Source organism: Cynocephalus volans, chromosome 3 (genome assembly GCF_027409185.1).
Source record: "Cynocephalus volans isolate mCynVol1 chromosome 3, mCynVol1.pri, whole genome shotgun sequence".
Taxonomy (NCBI): Eukaryota; Metazoa; Chordata; class Mammalia; order Dermoptera; family Cynocephalidae; genus Cynocephalus; species Cynocephalus volans.
Window position 1 is genome coordinate 81,589,097 of NC_084462.1, and position 17,795 is coordinate 81,606,891.

The following is a 17,795-nucleotide window of genomic DNA, read 5'->3' on the forward strand; positions in this document are numbered from 1 at the left end:
AAAACTCTCAGTGGCAAATAATATCCTCAAATACTTACTTTTAACACAAAAATAAAATTGGATTTGTAAACCACCAAAAAGAATGTATTCCCATTTTTTATATGATATAGCTAACACGGGGAGTGGTTAGAGATGACTTGTCTAACTAGTAATGATATTTCTTTCTATTGCCAAAAGAAAAAAAATCATTTATTTTTATCTCTGAATTTGATCTATATTTACTATTTTTAAAATCCCTTCCTAACAAAATATACATTCTTTTCAAGAACCCAGGGAATATATACCAAGATAAACCATATCCTGAGCCAGAAAACAAAACTCAACAAATGTAAAATAATTGAACTCATACAGACTATACTCTCTGACCAAAATGGAATCAAACTAGAAATCAACAAAAGAAAGATAACAGGAAAATACCCAAACACTTAGAAATTAAACAACACATTTCCAAATAATCCATGGGTCAAAAAGGAAGTGCCTCAAGGAAAATTTTTTATAAAATACGACGCCTTGAATGAAAATGAAAATAAAATTCATAGCACTAAATGTTTGTATTAGAAAAGAGGAAAAGTCTGAATTCAATAATTTTAAGCTTCACCTCAAGAACCCAGAAAAGTAAAGAGGAATATAAACCTAATATAAGCAAGCAGAAAGAAGGAAAGAATAAAGATAAGAGTAGAAATCAATGATTCTATCCATATATAATCCTTGAAATCATAAAATTTAAGAACCAGAGAACAGATTAGTAATGGGGTTAAGGGGGAGGGGAGGGACAGGAAGGAAGTGGGCGTGGCTACGAAAGGACAGCAGGAGTGATCCTTGGGGTGAAGGGCGCATTCTCTATCCTGATGGCATCAATGTCAATACCCTGGTTGTGCTACTGCACTATAGTTTGCAACACGAGTATGTTACATTTGGGGGAAATGGAGTAAAGGGTATTTTGGATCTCTTTGTGTTATGTCTTACAACTGAGTGTGAATTTACAATTATCTCAAAATAAAATATTTAATTAAAAAATTACTTCTTAAACTTTGCCTTTCACTTAGAAAAAAAAAAAAAAAGCAAATCTTTCCTGATCACTGGCTCAACTAACAAACTTGCTATTGGTTGAGCTGATACAAACAGAAGTCTTTTAAAGTATACTGTTCAAGGCCGGCCCGTGGCTCACTCGGTAGAGTGCGGTGCTGATAAAGTATACTGTTCACCCAGGAATGATTTGGAGGGAATAATAGAAAATATACACTGACATATGAAAGAAAGTTGGTTTCAAGAGGAAGGAAGATGGCCAGCTGGTAGGAGCAACAAGGTCCCAGACCCGCCAAGTGATGCCCAAGAGTGTACCCCTCTCCTCTTCAGAAAGCTATATAAATTCTCAGCTGAAGTATACTATTTTTTTTAATGAATATTAGTTTCATTCCCAGGGATGGAATCTGGGTCATGTGAATTCTTCCTTTGAGGTCTTTCCAATGGCATCTCTTCATACTCCTGCTCAAAGATCAGAAGACACAGCAACAATTTATTGGACTATGGTCTTTTTTTCCCACAGACAAATAAATACATGATATTTGTAACTCCTTCAAGCATTAAATTCAGTGCATATTTTCCTAATACCCATGCTCAATAGTATGGGTTGAGAGACCCTAGAAATAAGAGGCATAACGATTACCCATCTCAGGTGACAAGAGATTAATTTACCCTCTTCTAGTTACTCACACTTCACACTTTATTTAAAAAGCGACTTATTTAATAACCATATGTTTCTAATATCACAATAAAACAAACACTGGCTGCCACAGCTCTCTTGGATAACAGTGAGGCAATATTCCTGGAACAGAAATCCTGCCTGGCACAATGCATAGCTCACAGCTTGTCCTCCATCCTTTGCTGTCTCCCTCTTGGACCTTCCAGACCCTTCGTTTTCTTTCTCCCCTAGATCTTCAGCTCAAACTGCTGACTCCTCCTGTCTTCCACCTCTTGACCCTACCAGCTTCCCTGCTTTCTCCCCACCCACCTGCCACCCTCTCGTTCTCCCCTTGCACGTGTTTTCTCCCTCCCGCCTCCATGGGACCCCATCATTCCCACCACACTTCAAACTGCTATTGCCCTTTGCCTGTTCCTCATGCTGATTGTTTCTGTAGCTGAGCACTGGTCAGTGCCCAGCCCTCTCCTTTCTCACTCCTGACCTTCCTTTTCCTGGCTTGCCCTGTTTTTCACTCTGCACACTCTCATCTTGGGTCAGCTGCCTTGTGCATTTATGGAGCTTGTACTTGTTGGCTGGATAAAGGTGCTGGCCAGTATGCTAGAAAAAGCAACAGACCAGGAACCTAAAAGCTGGCTATTAGAACCACCTCTAAGCAAGTCATTGTACCTTCTGGAGGGCTGATAACTAATTGCATTCCTACTTCAGATATCAAAAAGCATAACCCTACAGCCCACCTAACACAGATTAATTCAGACAACTCCCTAATAAGAGTCTACCTTTGCATCACCACGTATTTTTTAGCAATCTAGGCCCATCCAGCAGCCAGCTAGAACTTTTAAGCTAGCTTTCCACAACATACCAGCAGGCAATCATTGCCGAAGAGCTGGGTTCATTTCAGGGAAGGGAAGGAGCAAGGTCTACAGTGAGTGGCCCCCCTCCAATTAAAGTGCCTTCTAGAAGTGGCAGAGCTGTTGACTTTAACACTAGGAAGTTTAATCAGTTTAACCTTCTCACAGCACCAGATGTAAAAGATTCAGAACTGCTCAAGGAAAAAGGCTGTGATTTAAAACAAAAGGAGCATGTGGGGACAGGGAAGCCTCTTTGCCTGCCACGCCCTCCAACCTGAATGTTGTTCTGCTGCCTTTCCTACAGGGCATCTTGATCACTGCGGCCTTTGTTCTCCCACCACCATGAGCAGTTTCATGTGAAGCCAGGTTCCCTGACCTTGTGTGACATCTTTCTCCTGAACACTGTGAACATTGTAAGCAAACAGTTCTGGCTGGTGGAGGCAAACAGGACTGATGTATATGAATGTCAGTCATAAACTTAAAGACAGGATTAACCTTGAAACAAAAAGTTATTTCTGGGCCACATTATCCTGTTAGTTAAATGCCAGGCCAGACTCTGACTGACTTCTACCAGAGTTTTGTCAAGGTCAACACCAGTGGCTGTACAGGGGCACAGTAAATTATTAATCCTGCTTTTCTACTGGGCCTGAATCAGCCACAGAGTTCACCACCTGCCAGCCACGTTTCTTTCCAGTTCAGCAGCAGGAAGTACATGGTACACAGCCCAGGCACCCACTTGTGGCTTGAAGGGTCACTAAGACAAATACAGGAAACGGCATTGAGTTGGACCTGCAAGGGAAACTGTTCACAATAGGATCGGTAGAAGGAAACACAACAGGCAGGGTAGGAAGTATCGAAACAGCCATGGGAATCTTCCTCTCATGCAAGGTCACAGGTTTGGAGACTAGAAGAAAAATGCCATGAAAGGGCAGAGAGGTCCTTGCAGATCAGAGAGCATGTGGGGTTCAAACAGCATACTGTTCCTTTGGACTTGGCACACGCTGGATTCAAGCTCAAGGTCATATTCAGAAGCCCAGCCATATGGACTTTACCGGACAACCCGCTGCCTATTTTCCAGAGTTTATTAATGCCTTGGTTCTTACTCCAAAGACATGAAGAACACAGTGTTTTTCAACTAAATTTGCCAACATCTAAGTTTTCCCTGCACTGTCATCTAGCCAACACTTTCCCTGGTGCAGAGCAGATGTCTTCAGGCTCTTGGAAAATTCAGGGATGGAAAAGACAAGGATTTTTACATCCTCCTATGCTACATCTGTCCAAATGCTTTCAGACCTATCTCTAAGGTCAGCTTTTCTGGGCTCTGTCATTTATTTGCTTGACGGCTTTATCCCTGGCCTTGCTCCAAAAAGTCTTTGAAGCACATCCAGTCTTTATTTTTTTATTTTTTATTTTTTTCCTAATTGTAAGTCGACTCAAAGTTTCCCTAAATCCAGACACAGCCAGTATTTCTTCTCTCTGGACCACACACTTGAGAAACATGTGCAGAAATTTAATAAATAAAACAAAAAGAAAGAAAATGACGGGAAGTGTTAAAAAGAGAAATATGTGCAGTTGGCCATATTTTCCCCTTCATCTGTAAGGTCCCCAAGGATAAGGCCCATCCACGACTCTGGAATTTCCTGAGGAGAGGAACAAACCTCTCCCCATCCCCGACACCTACTCACTGCTGATGAAACAGGCTTACTTTATTCATTCCTGGGAAAGCTGCTGCAATCACACCATGGAACAAACACCTTGCCCTTTATTTTGTCTTTCATGAAACTAACCTAGTAATGCTGGCTCAAACAAGATCTGTTCCCTAGTGGGGGGAAATGACTGGGGCAGAAGGATTTTTCCATTGCCTCTGACCTGTTCTTACACACATTCTCAGAATCCTAATGTGTAGCCACTATGAACACCTAACTTACTCTGTAGTTCAAAACTCACTAAAGCACATCTAATCACTTTGGAGGCCACCTACCACTCTAATGGTTTCTATCACAATCCGTCCACCACCAACAATAAGCCTAAATCCACTTACATCGGTCCAGTGCCTCATATAGACAAGCACCCAAAAATATTTATTGAATGAATAAATACATGAACACAAAATTATTAACGGCCTAGGGAAAGTCTATGAATGATTAGGAGAAAAAAATGAATAAGAAAAATGGCTACTCCTAAAAAGGCATTCAAGTCTCAGAAGAGAATAATATAAAATATCCCATGCTCATGAAGTTCTCTCTGTCTAGAATGTCCTATCCAACCTGTAAGTTACCTTGTTAATTCCCACTGCCCCCTAGACTCAATCCAAGCCTCACCCCCTCTTATGAACTGTCCCTGTGTCCCTGGCCTGTCTACAATGAGCAAAGTCATCTTTTTTGTACCTCTGCTTTCCACTCTGTCTAACAGCTTCTCATTTGGTATGCCAAACTGGCACTGTTCACTTTCTCGTCTGTCCCCAGCAGTAAGCTGGGAGAGAACTGACAGCAGAGACCACCTCAGCCATCTCTGCACCCCGGACCTTGCATGGTGCTCAATGTGCTGAGCAAATAAACACACAGTGACACACAAAACAAAACACAATAAGTGCCAAGTGAGGAGCAAAAGGCTCTTGGGATTCTGAAGAGAAACAACAGCAACTGGTGGGCAGGCCACAAGAAGAAGATGGCATCTGAGCCCTGCCCTGAAGGATGACAGGGTTTTAAGTGGTAGAGACCAAGACACATAGAGAGAGATAGGCTAATATGAGCAGAGAGACAGAGGAAAGAAAGCAGAGGGACCACCACGGGGACATGGAGAGAACTCAGTAGGAGAACACAAGAGAGCAAGGCGGAAAAGTCAGACTGAGGATAGAGTACACGCAGCCCCGGGAGACAGGTGCTGTTAGTATTATTTTCCTATTAAGAGAAAAGGATTCTGGGGATCAGAGTTGTGGTTTGCCAAAAGTATCTAGTCACTCAGTCTGTTGCTCACCAATTATGCTTAAGGTCCCACAGCAGACATCTGTTTTTTTTTTAAAAAGGAAAAATATACATATATATGTGTATATATATATAGATCCCAGTTTCACAACAGCAACACTATTGATTGGGTCAGATAATTCTTTGTTGTAGAGACTGTCCTTTGTTGTAGGATGTTTAGCAGCATCCCTGGCCTCCTGAGCAGTCTGCAAAGTGCTAGGTATGCAAGCGACAAGATAGGCCCTCCTTCAAGATGGGGAGAATGACATATCACCCAATAGGTATAGACCAGCATAACAAGGACCAGGGACATAGCAGAAGGCTATGCGTTCTGCTGCAGTCAGTGGCTATCAGAAAATGCTACACAAAAAAAGATGGTTTCATCAAAATGCTGTGTTTGTTATCTGTTGCTGCATAACAAATTGCCCCCCAAATTTAGCAGCCTAAAATAACAACCATTTATTATCTCACAGTGTTTCTGAGAGTAAGGCGTCTACAAGTGACTCAGGTGGGTGATTCTGGCTCAGGGTTTCTGATAAGATTACAATGAAGATGTTGGCCAAGGCTGAAGTCATCTGAAGGCTTGACTGGAGCTGGAGGATCTGCTTCCAAGATGCTGCATTCACGTGACTGTTGACAGGTGGCCTCAGTCCCTTGACATATGGGTCTTTTCACAGGCAGCTTGAGTGTGCTCACAACATGGCAACTGGCTTTCCCCAGAGCAAGAGATCCGAAAGAAAGAAGGAGGAAGCCACAATGTCTTTTACAACCTAGTAACAGAAGTCACACTCCACCATTTCCATAATATCCTATTGGTTAGACAGAACAGCCTTATTCAACTACAACAGAGCAAGAGTACCATGAAGTGTGGATCATGGGGGCCAACTTTTACTATGCTATTGCAAATTTTCCTGTTTCCAAACTGCTTCTTATCTAATGGATTTAGAGCTTATGACTTGTTCCATTTTTTGCCTAAAGTGATCAAATAAATAATGCCAAATTTTTCCACCAAGTAGAAATCTACTTAATGATCTTGGCAAGTCTTTAGAAAAATATCCATCAGGCAGAGTTTAAAGGGTCAGAGAGAGTATAACACAGATTGAGAAGAATTTCTGATAATAAAATTAAAGCTTTCTTCCTTTCAGATGTTAAGGATTCAATCATTTGCAACATTACAGTGGCTAAGATAGTCCTTGTCTATTTAAAAAGAGTCCCTCTCATTGCACTGCCCCATTTTTGTGGTTTGACCATATCCACATCTGGAAATGCATCTGGTTTCAGGCCTTCAGTAAGTGCAACTACACCCCTGGACTCCGGGAGGTGTCCATGGATGATTCAGAGATCTCAGAATATCCATCCCATTTGGGGAGATAGGCAAGCACCTCACTAGTTTATTCTCTCTGTTTCTATTAATGTTTAAAGGTATTTCCAGTAGTGGCCCATTATAATGGACTTACCAGGCAAGGAACAAATGAAAACTATCTTCCTACAAACTTTCATCATCAACATACCAAACCTTTCCCTTCATTCTCAACCTTTATCAACTTTTGTTCACTTGCTTACAAATGTTACAAATTCAGATGACTGGCACTTAGCAAAGAACAAAATCTCACAAACAAAATGGGGCCCTACACGATCCCATTCCCTTCCCTTTCTCCACAGAAATCAGAAGCGAGAGGGACAGGGAATAATCCCATTAAATATAGAACTGGATTGCTGGAGACCTCAGGGAGCCCATGCCTCCATCGTAGGTGGAAGCAGGAACAAGCCATCCCAGAGCATTCCATTCTGCTTGTAAAGACCAGAGCAGACTCTTTTTCACAGAAGGAATTTTCCCGTGTCGCTCACACTCACACACACACAGTTTAAAACTCTTTGACGATTTCCACTGTTCTTAGGAAAAGAATGAAAGAATCCCTTCATTTGCACCACACAGGCCTGCATGAGCTGGCACCTGTCCTACTTCATCTCACATGACCTTCCATCATCCTTCCCAGCCCAGCCTCACGGGCTTTCATTCCACGTCTCAAACAGACCACTCTCCCTCCTACCACAAGCCCTTTGCACATGCTATTTCCTCTGCTTAGACCATTCTGGATTCTTTTATTTAGTTAATTCCTATTTATCCTTCAGATCTCCATCTTCATTTTCCTCAAGGCAGCTTTCTCTCCCTTCCTCTCTCCACCTCAAAACGCTTATCACAACTGAACTACATGTTATACATGTGATCATCTGAGTAATAGCTGCCTCACCACCTTCATTTTATCCCCACCACCCAGCACAGGGCCTGACATAAATGAAATGCTCCACAGATATTTGCTGAATGAATGGATGACTGTGAATGAACTGTTGACTGAATGGAGATTCCAAAATCTGAATCAACAAACCATTCCCAGTGGTTAGAAATGGATGCTGACCCTTTAACATCGAACCACCTGAGCTGTTCAAGCCTATTCCCCTGGTCATTCTTCCCCACAGGTGGGAAACAGGTAAGAGCTCTCCTCCTTCCACCCAGCGAGGTAAGGCCCGTGTCAGGTGAAGCTTAGACAGCGCGACTCCAAGACCACCCTATTCTGCCGCTCTTCCTGAGGCCAGGACAAGCTTTTTTACCTTTTTTCCCACCCAATTAGATACGGACATGTTGTCTTCACGCTGCATGTGAATTGCTGTGATTTTCTGGGTCATCTGAGTGCTCTGGATGTCCTGAAAGCCCTGCCTTTAGCTGCCCCTCCCCTCACCCCATTGGAACTGCTGGAAAAGGCCAGCCTGCTTAAACACGTTCATGACGTTTCAAGGCATGGTCATTAAAAATTATCAAATGTCGCACCTCTCCCTGTGTGAGGAATCTTTCTAATGTAATTCTTTATCAATTCTTCCTGCACTGTGATGCTAAAGCCAGGATTCTCTGCACAAAGCACCAGCACTTAAATTTACTCATCAAAAGTCATAACAGTAGACCTGGAAAGAGTGGTCCTTTATTCTGTCACCTAGCCAGGGAAAGCAGAGGCCCTCCTCATAAATATTTTATTTTACGAGGTCCTACTCTATGGAAATCTTAACTGTAACTGGAATCTAATAGATTTTTTAAATAAATGAAATATATTTTAACTCATTCCTCCAGTCAATATTCTTTCTTTGTCTTGCATTTAGACAATTTAAACTTTCTAGCAATCTTAATTTTAATGCTGAGGTTTATTAAAAGGAGTTGGGTACAAAGTCAGCAGGTCCAAGGTGTGCTAAAGTCCAGAAACTCTTGGAGAGATTCTTGGAAAAGGAAGGCTCTTTTTTCCATTTCTAATTCTTCAGTATTTGGTATGGAAAAGGCACTTCGGGTATCAGATTACAGAAATGATGGGCTATTTCTCTCCTGAATCTTGCCTTCTAACACTATAGCCTGTCCCGATCCCCTACTGTGCACAGACTGACCATAGCACCTATAAATTTGCTGTCATTTTATGTGCACATCTTTCTGCCCACACCACCATAACAGAGCCTCAGCATGGCTTGCCTGCCTTCCTATTCTCAGCAACTAGCACTGTGCTGGCACATAAAACACACTCGAACTTTTGGTGGCAAATGAATCAGCTTATCAAAAGATGAACCTGCACATCCGGGGCTCTCCCACTCTGTCTTCTACAACTCACAGCAGGTGACTCCAGGCAGCTCGGCTAAAACACCAGAAGGGACTCACAGGGATGCTCTGTTTTCTGTTCACAGAGGCCCCTGAGAAACATCTCAGTGACCCAGCCCTTTAGAATTTTCTCATGACAGGCATTATCACTCAGGACGCATGAGGAGCCTGGCATCAGAGCCACAGAACGGTGCAAGGGCTGTGACGGAAAGTTCGCAGCAAGTATCCTGGACAACACACCAGTCCTCTTCTCTGTGTACTTTTAATCAATACAGAATGCAGAGGAGTGGTGCAGTTATTAAAAGAGTCACTTCTGGGGGGAAAGAAGAGACAAAAGAAAATAAAAGGAGGGAGATCTTTTTTAACCTTGGATCTGACCTATTTTACTTTTGCCAAGGGAAAGTTCTATGTCACTAGGCACACTTGAGTCTGTAGAAAAGAGACATGTTCCTTTTCCTGGGCACCTGGCTACAGCCCCACTGCTCCTGTAGCTCCCATTAGCCTTCAGTCAGGGTAAATTGATTTCTCGAAGTGAAAATGCAGAGGAAAGGAGGGATTTTTAGCTCCCAGCTAACCCTTGGAGAAAACAGAAATGAGATTTTACACTGAATTAGCCATGTCTTCAGGGAGTTGCCTCCTGAAGGATCAGTTCCACTGATCCTGAGATTAGCACTGGTTTTACCATCTCACCCTCTGCTGACCTTTCGCCTTGAAAAACCCTGTGCAGAGATTGGTAGGAAAGAGGGAAGGAAAAATCTAGAAGTGTGGGAAAGGGGCACCAGAGCACATACACACATTCATTTCTATACAATTGAGTGATATTTCCAAAGAAAAACACACACACAGCCAAGATTGGAGGGCAGTGTTGAAGGGCAAAAAGTTTCAACATCGTTGAATTTAAATAAAGTTCCTATAAGCGTTGTAGAATATAAGACATGGGCATAATGTTAGAAAGAATTTATAATAAAAGGAGCAGACACAATAAAAGTACAGAGACTCGGTATATAAATACATAATGTGAAAATGGGCTACTTTTGGAAAGTTCTCAAATCTATCATTAATTAAGCCACACTAAGTGCTCTCCCCTTGCTTTCTTGTCCCTGGACTTGGCTGCCTCTCTTTAGGTTTCTGTGTCCATGTCCTCCCTTCCTCCTCCTGTCCTTAGCCGCTTTTCTGTTCTGTCTGTCCCGGCCCCTCCCCCAGAGAGTCCCTCACCCTTGAGGTCTCGCTCACGACTGCCCCAGCGACTCCCGGGTGGACGGGCAGCCCGGCCTCCCACTAACTGTGTTCGGTAGAGGCCCCACTGAGACCTGTCCCGGTCCCAGCAGGGCGTCCTTCCTGGCACCCAGAGGTGACCCCTCCTCGCCTTAGCTGTCTCTTCTTTCTCTGTCGCCCCAACCAACGCTCCCCAGAGGTCTTCTCCAGCTGGCCCAGCCTCTCCTCAGCACCCACCTGCACTGCTTCCTCCTTACTCCTGACCTCCAACCACTCTCCAGCTTCCAGCCTGTCCTACCTCCAGCCGCACCACTATAAAGTAATGTCCCTACTAGGTCCCTAATGAGAAAGCATCTATTGCTCGCTCCTTCCTAACAACCAAAGAGTCTCCACAATCTCGCCCCACCCCACCTTTTCTGTCTTAACTCTTTTTGGGTTGTTCTTTAAAAACACACGCACAACTTTTTACTACATAAAACTTTAGACATTTGCAAAAGTAGAGAGACTAGTGTAGTTAACCCTCACATATCCATCACCCAGCTTCAACACTTACCAACACATGGCTCATCTCATTCCCACTCACTTTCCCCCACTCACATTCTCCCCCAAAATGGATTATTTTAAAGCAAATTCCAGTAAGTTTCTTTAAAAGACAAAGACTCTTAAAAACAATAACACTATTATCACCCCTAAAAAAATTGTTTAAATAATTTTTTAATATCATGACTACAGAGACGGTGTTTAAATGTTCCCAATGATGTCAGATATTTTTTGTTTTTTCAGTTGGTTTGTTTGAATCGGGATCCAAACACAGTCCATGCACTAGATCTGGATCCCTGACTCTTTAGTCGCTTTTAACTTCGCTTTCCCCACCAGGCTCAGCCCAGACAGACGTCTCACTTTCCCACCTACAAGGCGTTGCTTATGCTGTACTCAGTACCCAAACTGTCCTCAGCCCCTGTCCCCCATGCCCCAAAACTACTCAAAGTCCAACTCGAACACTGTCCCCCATGAAATCTTTCCTGACTGCCACGAGCCATCCTCTTGAGCACTAGCCGCAGGGTCTCCTACAGGGTCCCCTCTAGCTCTTTACCTCCACCATGCTCAGGACATCTACTATTTCCTACAATCAGCTCGGGAGTTACTTATCTCCCTTTAGTCTCCCGGAAGGGTAGATTCTGATTTGTCTTCATAGCCATCACAGAACTTAGCACAATACACTGCCCTTGGCAGCTCCTCAGTAAATCAGTGCACAAAGGCTGTTTTTAAAAATAATACAAACAGAGAAGTAAAGGACGAAGGAGGGCAAGCAAGAGCAGCTCCCATGCCCTCAGCTTTCCCCCTCTTCTCCCTCACTTAGGAGACATTTGTTGCGAAACTGCTTATCCCAGCCACTCGAAAGTACCTGGTAGCCCAAAAATCATATTACCTGGCACAGAAATAAAAGTGGTTCTTGTATCATCTTCAAAATACCTGCAGTTTTTAGTTGTAAAATTGGTCCTTCCAAGATCAACATTACGGTATTGCTCCTAACAGACAAGATTTGCTCAATTTTCATGAGAGATCATTTTAATTCATGAATGAGAAGACAAAACAGTTGGGAACTCTAAGGGCATCTCTCCTTTTGTCTACTCATTCCTTGAACCACAAATATTTACTAAACATCTATTAAGTGCCAAGCACAGTGGAGATGCCAAGTGGAAAATGATGACAGTCCCCACTATGGCAGGGAAGACAAAATCCAGAACAAAATGTCCAGCCACACCAGGTCTCTAGAAGCTGTAAGGTCCAAGAAGCAACCAGGCAAGTTCTTGGAGGAGCAGGCACTTGAGCTGAGCCCACTCTCTGGGAAATCTTAAGAAACTATACCATCCATACTTCTCTTTTGCACACGAGTTGGAGATAGGAAGGGTGAGGGATGAAAAAGAGATGCTATCAGCTGGGGACAGTCTTTATTTCATTCCCAGATGGCAATCACCAACATCTCCATTGATTATCCATTTCCTCACATGGGTTCCAGCCACTGCCAAAACCCAAGGAGAAAGAGGACACTTCCTTCTCAAAACTCAAAAAAGTGTAAAAGGACACATAAGAGAGAAAAAAGTATGTTATGAAATAAGGGGCCAATATACTTAACAATCCTTTAAAAGAATGTTTGATAGATAGAATCCCCTTCCTAGCAGACTAAGAAATTCCATATCTCTATAAGAACCAAACTTAAATAGTTCACAAAATAACCCAAAGCACCACTGCTCTGCCAATGAGGTACAATTCATTCTGCAGCAGGAGGACTCCCCCACCCACCACCGAGGCATTCATGAATTCCTGTCCATTGAGCAACCTGTTCATTAAAAGGGGTGGCTGTTTGGTTCTACAAAACACTATTACAGAGTACCTATTTGGAACACCTGTAAAATGTTCTTAATACAATTTGATAGTTTTCACCAAATATTCTAGTCACTTAAAACTTTTAGTGCTCAAGCTCAGGCCAGGATGAAGCACGTGTTATCTGACAGTGATAAAATCGCACTTTAGGAGTTTTGGGCCCTGGAGCAGTGGCAAAAGTTAGAAAAACTGATGAGAGAAGGTTGAGCAAACTCCTGAGACCTACTGAGGAAATGAACTTCTGAATGCAATTCCTTAAAGAAATATCAGCTTTTAGTCACACTGGTGGGTAGATCCCTTTCTCTGGGGCAGCGAAAACCTAAATGCTAGTGCACAAATTTCAGAAACACTCTTCTTATCAGATTTAAAAATTACATATAATTTTCTCTCCTCCAAATACTTAATATACTGGTCTTAAAATTTTATTTTATAATACCAACAGGTAAATAATGTAACAAAAAGACAACATCTGTCTACTAAATTGACACTTTTTTCATAAAATATGATTCTATCACATTTGTTCAGCAGCCACCTTCAGAAGCAAAAGCTAACAAGACGTAAAAACACAATCATGATCTTTAAGAAACTGCAGGGAAATTCGAAAGCAAGGCACAGAAATTCAGAGTAATAGCAGAATTCCCTAAAAGACTTCCCACATAACCACTGGAGAAAAATCCAACAGGAACCTCATGATAGGGACTCAAAACCCAGTTAGGAAGGGGATTTGTCCTCAACTAACTTTCACTCATCAGACACTGCACAAATGGGACTCTGAGCCAGGCACTCTTCTAAGCTCAAGGGCTAAGATCACAGACTGCTGGCCTGCAGTTGGGTTATGTTTGGTCTATGTGATTTTATTTTTAATTTGAAGCAATGCTTAAAAGTCAAGAGATCACACATCCACATCCAGATATCTGGCCTCTCTTGAAAAATGGAAAGATCTAGCAACATGGACTTGGCATTCCTTCATTGGCAACATTCAGCTGGAGCAGAAAAGCCTCTGACCCCTATAGCAAAGGACACACTCTCCAGCTTGCTACAGTCCCCACCATACCCGACTGTCACCTCAACAACACATTCAGAGCTTCACTCATTCACACTCTCTGTCTGGCCCCAGAGGTGCTTGAGTTTGTCATTTCCACTCTAGGAAAAGAAAAGAGATAAAAATGCCCCTGTGGTTAAGAAGCTCAGAGTCTAATGGAGGAGGCTGACACAATGATGAATTACAACAGGGTATGATACAAACTACAGGAGAGGAATGGCCGGGGTTCAACAGAAACCCTAAGGAAGGCGCAACTCCACCAAAGGGAGTAGCAGTACATAGGGCAGGTTCACAGGGGAGAGGACATTTTGGGAGGGTCTTGAAGGAAGAGAAGAGGTTGGTCAGGTGGAGAAGTAGGTGCAAGTCATTCTACATAGGTAAAGAGGCAAGATGGTTAAAAGAATACGGAATTTTCTGGAGATGGGGTTGGGCAGAGAATGGGTATTGCCTACCATGCTGACAATTTTGAACTTAAGGCAGAGGTGATGGGGAGCCAAGCAGCAGAGGCTGACATGATCAGATTTGAATTTTTTAGAAAAGATGCTGGCAGCAGTGTAGAATATGACCTGGAGCAAAGAGCCCTCGCTGGCACACTCCCCATTAGGTACTAAGGCAAACCCCTGTGTTAGCTTCCTAGTGCTTGGAAACCTTGTGTTCTCTGCCAATGATATCTCCTTATTTCTTTCAGAGACTGATGTGAGTCTATGCAGCTACCTTTCTTGAATTGGTATGACGAAAATACCGTGAGCTAACACACAATGCAGACTTTTGAAAATGTCAAAAGGCAGTAGCCTAAGTTTCTACTGATGATCTCAATTCCACAAGGATATCCTCTTTCACCTATCACATTTCCTCTCCCCACTTACATATCTGTGACAGGAGAGGATCTCGAAGCTTCCAATAAACACATTCCAGCCCATAGGTGGCACAAGTTTGATTTTGCTTATAGTCAAATCACCACAAACATATGCCCAAACACCATCTTCAACTTAAATGAGCTACCCAGAATATACCAGGTTAACTTAAGCTTTGATACAAGGTCTAAAGGTGACAAAGAAATGATGGGTCAATGGAAAGTCACTTTGCTCGGTAGCCTATTGGCACGTCCTCCATGAAGCAACAGCACATAAAGGTCAATTACAAGGACACCGGGCTGCTGCACGGAAATAAAATGAGAGGCAAAAAACAGACATGTCCCCTAAAAGCAAAGAAAATTAAATCAGTTTCACTTTCCTCCCTCAAATTAAATCAACTCTCAAAAAAAGCTAAGATTGGTGAATCAACAAGAGGCTTTTAAAAACTGTCTCAAAGTTATAATAACCCCAAGCAGACTATTTCCCAGACTTTTTATTGTTATAACAAACAAACCCATCTTACACTTCTTGTCATTTGCAATTACCATGCCATAATTGAAAATCGGTGAATCACCATGGGGCTCAGGGAAGAGAGGGCCTACTAGCGCTGAGCTGTCACTGTAATCATCACAGAATAAACAAACAATATCAAGAGTTCTTTCTTCACTGTTTTAACCTCTCTATTGCAGACAATCTGAAATTTTTATACTCTGTAATTCCTCTCTTTCCCTAAAGATGGCATGATATTTCAAACCATTTTCCTGTTCAAAACTGTTTCTCTTCTTCAACAGCCAACATGAGGCCTGCACCAAAAGACTTCAACATAATTTAGAATCTATTTGTAGGAGCCAAGAATTCAATTAAGAGAATAATTATCTTGTAAGGGTTTGGGCAATTCAGCCAATTAACCCTCTTGTAACTTTCCTGGGAAAAGAACCTGAATTGTCTAACAAAAGCCTGCACAAAATCAAAGGAACGGGCTGTGGCAGGGGTGAGGGATTCCAGAAATCTGGGTACTGTCTGAAATTCTGCCGCATTAGTAAAGTCACGCAATGACCTACGCCTCTGACCCGTAGGACCACCAAGAGACTCACACTCTGCAAAGGGCTGCAGAACTTCAAGAGTTCACTCAGGGCCTCTAAGTCTCACCTCCTGCAAATAGCTTTTAACCAATGTCCTTAGCAGTATTGAAGGGTCAACAGCAGAATGACTGAGCTTATTCTTTAAAAATCTTATTTCCATGATCTGATGAAACTGAGTTTCACTCTGTAACTAAAAGGAAGAAAAACAATCTGCATGGGTGTGGGAGAAGTGGTCTTACCCTTTCACCTGCTCCTGAGCCAGATTCTCTTACCCCGTCCTGACATCCGTAGGGTCCGACAGCTGGTTCACTGGACTCACCTTGGTTGCTTCCTCCACACTCTCCCGCAGGGCCTGCAGCTCCGCATCGTACTGCTCCTTCAGCTTGTCCATCTCCTGATCGTGGCTGGAAACCTCTTCTTTCAGGGCCCCCTTCAGGGCCGTGAGTTCACGCTCCCGCTTTCTCAAGAGGTCTTCTAGCTCCTCTTTGGCTATCAGCAGATCTTTAAGATCCTGTTTTGCCTGTAAGAGCTCCTGTGGGGGGAAACGGGACAAGGGGAGGTCAAGATTGGCCATCACTCTGAGCGGCCCTGCATCTCCCCACCATCTGGCCACCAGATGTATGGCCACCTCACCTGTCCTTCCCACTCTCCTTCCTCATGCCACAACCTGTTTGAACCCCCTCCTCCTCTCCCCCTGCACTTCTCAGAGGCTATCATTCCCTAAGATTCATCTGTCTCAGCTTCTTTGAGATTTGATTTCATTTGAAGGAGAAAAGGGAAACATTTAATTTTCACTGCCTTGAGGAACATGTCTGTTTCTTCCATCTCATCTCATTTCTGTGCAACGGTCTGTTGTCCTTGCTACTGGCCTGTGTATGCTGCTGCTTCATGGGGGACGTGCTGACTTGCCAGCCTCGCTTGCCTCATACCCCAGAACCCTGTGTGTGGTCAGATCCTTCATCCACATTCCTAGCAGTCAAGATGACTTTTCCCACTTTCCTTCCATCTCATCTGCCCATCTGAGCAGAGCACAGTTTTCATATTTTCTCCTCCTTAACTGCCAAGAGTTCACAAGGAGAGCCACAAAACTGGGGCAACAAGTTCCACTACAAATCACGTTACCTAAACCCAAGCATGTCCTGCCAAAGGCTCAGTACTCCTTTTACTTCGTCATCTCTGTCCTAGACCTTGTGGGTTCCCCTCCAGCTCAGGACCTGCCCCCGCCTGCCATGCCCTCACTCCACCTCAGTTCTTCTCCACCCAAAGCCACTTCACAGAGAATGAACTGTTCCCAGCCATCCCGCTCCAAGTCTTTGCTCCACTGGTTATCTTTTCTTTCTACCATTTTGTTCTTTTCCATTTCCGTGAATCTCGGCCACCCCGCGAGATTTACCACCATCTGAAAGCATAATTTCTGTTTGCTGCCTCTACTTCATGACCACCCACTCCCTCCTTAACCTCTTGCTATATAGCTTTTGACCCCGATCTACTACGGCAGCCCTCTCCAAGGTCACCATGACCTCTTAATCACCACATCCAATGGCCTTTTCTCAACTTTCTTGACCCCTTCGATCCTCCCTGCCTGTCTCCTTAAGAGTCTCTTCTTCCTTGTAGTGCAAAGACAACACACCCTCCTGTTTTCTTTCCTCTGGCCACTTTTTCTGTGATAATCTTCTCTGGCTTTTCTCTCCCTCCTCCCAAAAGCTAAGATGATCTCCAAGAATGCACTTTGCATTCTTTATTCTCTTTCGGCAAGCTCATCTATTTTGTTTCCAACTATCACTTCTATGTAAATGACTCCCAAACCTTTACCTCCAACCCAGAGGTACACTAATACATCCAATGACCTTCTAGATGCATCCATCTGGATGTCCCATGGGCACCTCAGATTCAGTAGGATTACAGTTTTAAGTGAATTCATCATGTTCCTTCCTTTCTTCTTTTTTTGTTCATTATTCTTGAGAACAGCACCACCTGTTTCCTAAGCACCTAAGCTCAGGAGCTTGGCAGCAACTTTGACTTCTCTCTCGTCCTTGTCCTGCACAGCCAAAAAGAGAGTTCTGTAACATCTTA

At 43.2% G+C, this 17,795-nt stretch overlaps 1 protein-coding gene across 1 annotated transcript in view; it reads right to left on the reverse strand.

Moving 5' to 3' along the window:
- The window catches only part of CGNL1 (cingulin like 1), an 88,992-nt gene that overhangs the window by 56,324 nt on the left and 14,873 nt on the right, over window positions 1-17,795 (reverse strand). The window contains exon 7 of the mRNA XM_063091404.1: window positions 16,042-16,254. Within this exon, the coding sequence (XP_062947474.1) occupies window positions 16,042-16,254 (213 nt within the window). The remainder of the gene's footprint in view (window positions 1-16,041; window positions 16,255-17,795) is intronic.